The sequence below is a fragment of the Octopus bimaculoides genome, chromosome 5 (genome assembly GCF_001194135.2).
Source record: "Octopus bimaculoides isolate UCB-OBI-ISO-001 chromosome 5, ASM119413v2, whole genome shotgun sequence".
Classification (NCBI taxonomy): Eukaryota; Metazoa; Mollusca; class Cephalopoda; order Octopoda; family Octopodidae; genus Octopus; species Octopus bimaculoides.
In genome coordinates, this window is record NC_068985.1 from 62,713,401 (window position 1) to 62,720,494 (window position 7,094).

The following is a 7,094-nucleotide window of genomic DNA, read 5'->3' on the forward strand; positions in this document are numbered from 1 at the left end:
TTTTCTGAAGAAACTGGACCAAGTCACAGTCTTACCCAGGAGAGTAAAGCTTTAGACTATTTCTTTTTGCTTTTTCCGATGTACCTATTTGAATTGATTACGGCGGAAACAAACCGTTATGCTGAATGTAAACAAAGCGTAAAAAAGGATAGTTTGTGGTTTCCCACAAACTTGAATGAAATTAAAGCATATTTTGCCATAAATATTATTATGGGCATTAGAAAGTTACCTAGAATAACAAATTACTGGAGTAGTGATGAACCCTTTGGAGACGAATATGTCTCAAGTATAATGACGAGGACACGGTTTTTAAAATTGACTCAATATTTACATGTAAGAGACACGAGCAGTATACCAGTACGTGGATAACCAGACTTTGATCCCTTATTTGTGAATCAAATACTGGGTACTGCTCTGGATTTGAATTTATACTAGCAAAAGACACAGTAATGAATCCAGTAATGTGCACAACTCTTCTATAATAATATTTTGTTGTATACCCTATGAATATTAGCTAATAACCCATTTTCTATAGCGATGTTTGAACAAAAATTTTAATAATTTTATATTTTGTTGAATTTACCTGTAATTAGAGTCACTTTGTGACAGAAATTTTGGTATAGAATTGGTTGAGAACCTTTCGTTAAATTATCTTCCAAAAATCACATTAATATGTTGATAAATAAAAAAGTTAGAGTTGTTTAATGAAACCAGACTAAATTTATGATTATGTCAGAAATTAATTGAAACACATAAGGGGTGTATTTTGGTTAGAAATATGGTAACGAAAGGGTTAAGCAATCAAAAATACTTACAATTCTGGCAACAAATAAAGTTTTGTAAGGATCAGATGTACTGTCTGGAATGTTGTGCGGATCCCCTTTAATAAAAACAATGAACTCATTTATATGGATAGAAAAGATATTAAGAGAAATATCTCCCTCAGCATTCAGATTAATCACATTACATATAAGACCAATATACAATTAAGAGGTTAGTGAAGGCTCAGTAGATGTTACATTGGCATTTTAGATTTGTATGGGAAAATTTTCTATAACAATACCTTAAAATGAATGCATTATTATTTTTTTTTAAATTCAAATACTTATAGTGCCGTTACTGGTGGTCAAATCATTGTGAAAATTATTGGTATTGCAGAAAAGACTGAAGATTTTTTTTTTTTTTAAATATAAAAAGGCATTTCTGCAAGTGTGGTTGTTAATTCAATAAGAACAAGAGAGAAAAAGAGATTTTAGTAGTAAATTAAAATGTAGTTTAGTAAGTGACATGAGCAAACAAACATCTCAAAACAATCTTCCCCTTGTACTTTTTATAGCCGATTCCATATGAAAGTTACCAAGAACCCTTTGAACCCATGAGCAAGCATTAGCAGATCCAACTTTACCTATACCCCCTGGAAGACAGTTTACAAGCATATAGAAAGACCATGTTGATTCAAATGGAGGATATCGCATCCATATTCTTTGCTTGAGAGAAGATTCAATACATGGTCATTAGAAGATTCATTACCATACAATTTCCAGTTGGCAGTCTGTTTGCAGCTTCAGCAGTGTTTTCACTCCATCTGTTGAAATCTACAAGCTAGTGAGATTCAGGGTTTTATCTACCGCTTCATTAGTTTAAAGCCTTTATCAGGAGAGAAACACTTGCATTGGCTTTCTGGTGCAAAATGCACTCTTTGTTGAAGAATCTTAACCAAATCCAATGGGAAAGTTAAAAAAAAAAAAACCAAAGAAAAAAGTCTTCATAAGTGCTAAAGGTATTTTAAAACCAACAACCTATAAAAGGTTGTTTCATGACTGATAGTGCCTAACCAGTAAAATCTTCTCAGAGTCATCTGATGAAAAATAAGACTGGTCATACATATGGATGGAAAAAGATATAGTTATCATCTCCAAAGCCAACAGCCAATCTAAGTCAAAGAGTATAAAAAAAATTTTTTAAACCCAGATTCCTTCCCCTTGAAAAAATTTAGCAACAATTAGATCAATGTTAATTACACATATTATAATACAAATAAATGACACAAGAGAGAAATAGATAAAGCTTCAAACAAATGCTGACTCAAGATCAGCTGACCAATGTGGTGCATTGCAGATTTATGTCATACAAGAGATTAAGAAGTTATGTGATGCAAATGGAGGTACTACTAATTTACCATCCACTTTCTGCAATCAGTTTAACTGTAACTAGACATCAGTGCAAAATTATAAGTCAAAATTTATAAAATCATACATGTTCACAACAAGTATAAAACATAAAATCTCCATATACTTACACAGTGCTAAATCCTGTTCAAGTTTATAAGCAATCTGTTCTACTCTCTCTTTGCGCTATGGAAGAAAAATAGAAAAAAAAAAACTATCTTCAACAATGTCCCAAATTACCCTCATTCAGTAAAATAAAATGTAATAATTTAGAGACAACTGAAACTAACTGAATGTCTACAAAGGTTTATATATGTGTGTGTATTTTTTCCAATGTGTAAGAACAACACAGGAAAATTAGTTACCCGGATAGCAAAAGTTCACATAGGTACCAAGGATGTAACAGCCTACTTATAAAGGTAGAAATTCCATGGTTAAGTAAAATGTTTTTCTACAACATACATAAATAAATAAATGGAGTTGAACACAGGTGTTATTCAAATCTTTCTACTTCCGACATACGTTTTGAAGAAAACGTTGGTATTATTCCAGAAGGAATAAAATAATGTCAAACAATGAGATCTCCTCATCAGAAAACCAAACACATCAATAAAACATTTTAACAGAATGTGATGGCTGTGTATATGGTGCAGGGAACGCCGGCAAGTTATTAAAAAAAAAAACCGTTAAGAGATATGTCAAAGGCAATTTATAGAAAGAGAAGGAGGAGAAAGAAATCAACAGAAAACTAATAGTGGAGAAATACAGAGTGATACGTGGATAGGAATAAAGCTTAAAGGCGTGGAAATAGATATATTTAATGGAAATGAAATCTAAGACAATTAAAGGTTGAGTTCTATATATTGGTAGAAATTACTTATAGGAACTAAAGGTATGTTTTCACCAATGTTTGCAATGATAAACGCGTTCTTTAAATGTGTTTACAAGAGGATTTTAAGAACAGAGGGAACTATAAGATTTACCTTTATCATAAAGAAAGGACTTCGACTATTACGTTCCAAACAAAATTGTTTATGTTCCTTAAGAGACCAAATTAATTTACTAAGCCCAGTATTGTTGTGTTTATTGATATGTCTAAATTTAGAGTAATGGGGAGATATTCTTCAGGACAACAGAGATGAAGAACTACCTATGTAAAAAAAGACATCGGAACTGGAGGTAATTTTACAACTAAGAAATGAATGCAATTGGAATTTATATCAGAAATACTAATATGGTTGTTGAAAGAATTGTTAGTGTTAATAATATCAATGTTACTATTTTCATTAAGTGGATTTATATTTAACAACTTATTCTGCAAAGAGATGATTTGTGAAAGGTTTTTAGCGTTTGAAAACCCTATCCCGATTCAGTGTGAATTAATAATCAAATAGTATCTTGAGTTTTGGGGGAAATTTTTTATCTATAGCTTCACTAAAGGAAATTGAATTTGATCTGCTTAGCATATAGAATTACCAACCAAACAGTTTTGCTAGGATATACCTAGATGTACTTTTATAACAAAAAAGGGTCTTAAAGAATGGTTATCTCCCATATGCTGTAAAATCAAATTTTTCGATGTAGTGTTGTTATTCGAACTAAAATTTAAATTGTTATTACCGTTATGCTGTGATTTCATGTCCTGATTAATAGAGGTAGAGTTAATGTCAATAGGGTTAATATCGGTAATTTTTTCTTTATAGCCTGCTTTAAGTAAGGCAGAGTTATTAAATTCAGCTTTATCATTGAAGATATCAACATTGGAAGATAATCTAGAATGTCTAAGTGAAATATTCCTAACCAAATTCCTTGTAATAGCCTTCGGATGATTACTGAAAGAGCTAATATATTTTGAATTAGTTGAGGGTTTATGGTATGGGAAATATGAATTATTATATAAGTTAAGGGTAATATCCAAAAAATTAGCTTTGATGATGATGATGATCCTAAGTTCATATTTCGGAAAAATTTAACCAACCTATTTTTAACTCTTTGTAATTTTTGGTTAGCAGTATTTTGAAGGTAGAGTAGACAATCATCAGGATTGTCTACTCCATTGATGTTGGAGAATTGGTCAGAAAGGGTATATATACTGACCAAATCAGTGATTTGTGCTGAATCAGGACTTCCCATCGTGACATCAAAACTTTTGGACTTATCTTTACGGACCCACAGCTTGTTATCAAGTTTAGTAATAGATTTTCTGGCAGCTAACATGACAATTTCATCGCTGGTGAGACCTGCTTTGTTGTGTGCGAGCCAGAGTGCTTTGTTAAGTACAATTGGGTTAACAGAGGAATAGTAACTAGAAATGTTGAACTGGATAAACTTAGAGCACTTCTTGTTAATAGAATTAAACCAGTCAACCACTTGGAAAAATGAGACCATAAATTAAGCTTAAATTTTTTAAATAAGGTAGGAATATATTCACCTAGGATATTTTTGCTAAGTACATCAATATCAGAGCTAGGACAAATAAGTTGTAAAGTTGGGCTATTAAAAAAATTTTGTTTGTGATCAACTGGTTCATCTGTGAGTCATATTTCTCCATGATTTTCTTAACCTTGAGATTGGCACGCCTGGTTGCACTTTTACCAGTGATACTGTATTTCTTTTCTAAGCAATTCTAGTTAGTAATCTTTGTTAAGACTGTTTACCATTTTATTCGATTGAACCAGTATCCCATCCATGTTATGAATTTCTTTGGTGATATTGTAGAGACACCACAGATGTTTATTTCTTAAGGGTTCACGTTCACCCTTAAGAAAAGTGATATATATAAGTATGTATAAAATATATATTACATTACATACATATATAATATAGGTATATATATAATATTACATATACATAATAAACGTATATATAACATATACATTACATATATATATAGGTGTATATAATAGATATATCAGATAATTTCTGTTATTCTTTTACTTGTTTCAGTCATTCGACTGCAGCCATGATGGAGCATTGCCTTTAGTTGAGCAAATCGACCCCAGGACATTCTTTGTGAGCCTAGTACTTATTGTATTGTTCTCTTCAGCTGAACCATTAAGTTACAGGGATGTAAACATACCAACATAGGTTGTCAAGCAATGGTGGGGGTGGACAAACACAGACACACTCATCTATATATGCACGACAGATTCTTTCAGTTTCAGTCTACTGCGGCCATGCTTGCGCACCCCATTTACTCGAGCCAATTGACCCTAGAACTTATTCATTGTAAGCCTAGTACTCATTGTATTTGCGCCTATTGGTAAGCCGCTGAGTTACACGGACGTAAACACGTCAGCATCGGTTGTCAAGCAATGTTGGGGGGACACACATATATGTTTCAGTCTACCAAATCCACTCACAAGGACTTGGTCGGCCTGAGACTATAGCAGAAAATACTTGCCTGAGGTGCCACACAGCAACTCATATATAGTATATATATATATAGTATATAGTATATATATATATATATATATATATATATATATATATATATATATATATATATATATGTATGTAGCATATATTACACACACATATATATATGCCTCTGGGCATATATACATACATATGGCATGGTGATTTAGAGCGCGTGCTGCGAAACCCAAGATTCCGAGTTCGATTCCAGGAAGAGACCTGAATAATAATAACAACATAGCCTTGTGAGTGGATTTGGTAGACAGAAACTGAAAGAAGCCCTTCGTAAGTATGTATGTATGTATGTATGTATATCCCCACACCGACATCGCTTGACAACCAACGCTGGCGTGTTTACATCTGTGTAACTTAGTTTACCAATAGACGCCAAAACAATGAGTACTAGGCTTACAATGAATAAGTCCTAGGGTCGATTTGCTCGGCTAAACGAGGCGCTCCAGCATGGCCGCAGTCAAATGACAAAAATAATGAATAATAAATATATGTAGACATAGATATTATATGCAATATATATATATATATATATAGAGAGAGAGAGAGAAAGAGAGAATATGCATATATATATAATGTATACATTATATGTGTGTGTGTGTGTGTGTGTGTGTGTGTGTATATATATATATATATATATGTCCACCAAGGTTCCGTCCTCAACCCCCTCCTATTTATCATAGTCCTCCAGGCGATCACAGAGGAATTCAAGACAAGTTGCCCCTGGGAGCTCCTCTATGCTGATGACCTTGCACTAATTGCGGAGTCACTATCAGAACTAGAGGAGAAGTTTCAGGTGTGGAAGCAAGGACTAGAATCGAAGGGCCTTAGAGTCAACCTAGCTAAAACCAAAATCCTAATAAGTAGGAAGGTAGATAAAACGCAAACCCCTTCAGGTAGATGGCCCTGCTCAGTATGTAGAAAATGACCGGTGCAAGATATGGACACATAAGAGGTGCAGCAATATCAAAGGCAGGTTAACTAGGAAGTTAGTTTATGTATGTGGCAGATGTTCAGGTGCAATAAACACTAAACAAACAGGAAACAACTTCTATCTCATTCCAGGGAGAAAAACTAGAGGTAGTTGATAGCTTCCGATATCTGGGTGACCAAGTTAGTAGTGGGGGTGGGTGCGCTGAAAGTGTAGCTGCTAGAATAAGAATAGCATTGGCAAAGTTCAGAGAGCTCTTACCTCTGCTGGCAACAAAGGGACTAACTCAGAGTAAAAGACAGACTGTATGACGCATGTGTACGAACAGCCATGCTACATGGCAGTGAAATATGGGCTGTGACGGCTGAGGACATGCATAAGCTCGCAAGGAATGAAGCCAGTATGCTCCGTTGGATGTGTCATGTCAGTGTGCATACCCGTCAGAGTGTAAGTATCTTGAGAGAAAAGCTGAACATAAGAAGCATCAGTTGTGGTGTGCTAGAGAGACGATTGCGCTGGTATGGACATGTGGTGAGGATGGATGAGGATAGGTGCATGAAAAAGTG

The 7,094-nt window shown here is 33.9% G+C and overlaps 1 protein-coding gene across 1 annotated transcript in view; it reads right to left on the reverse strand.

Moving 5' to 3' along the window:
- LOC106879853 (U1 small nuclear ribonucleoprotein 70 kDa) overlaps positions 1 to 7,094 on the reverse strand; it is a 33,586-nt gene that overhangs the window by 3,058 nt on the left and 23,434 nt on the right. Inside the window, exons 3-4 of the mRNA XM_014929568.2 lie at positions 2,300 to 2,354; positions 816 to 880 (exon numbers count right to left, since the gene is read on the reverse strand). Coding sequence (XP_014785054.1) covers positions 816 to 880; positions 2,300 to 2,354 — 120 coding nt within the window. The remainder of the gene's footprint in view (positions 1 to 815; positions 881 to 2,299; positions 2,355 to 7,094) is intronic.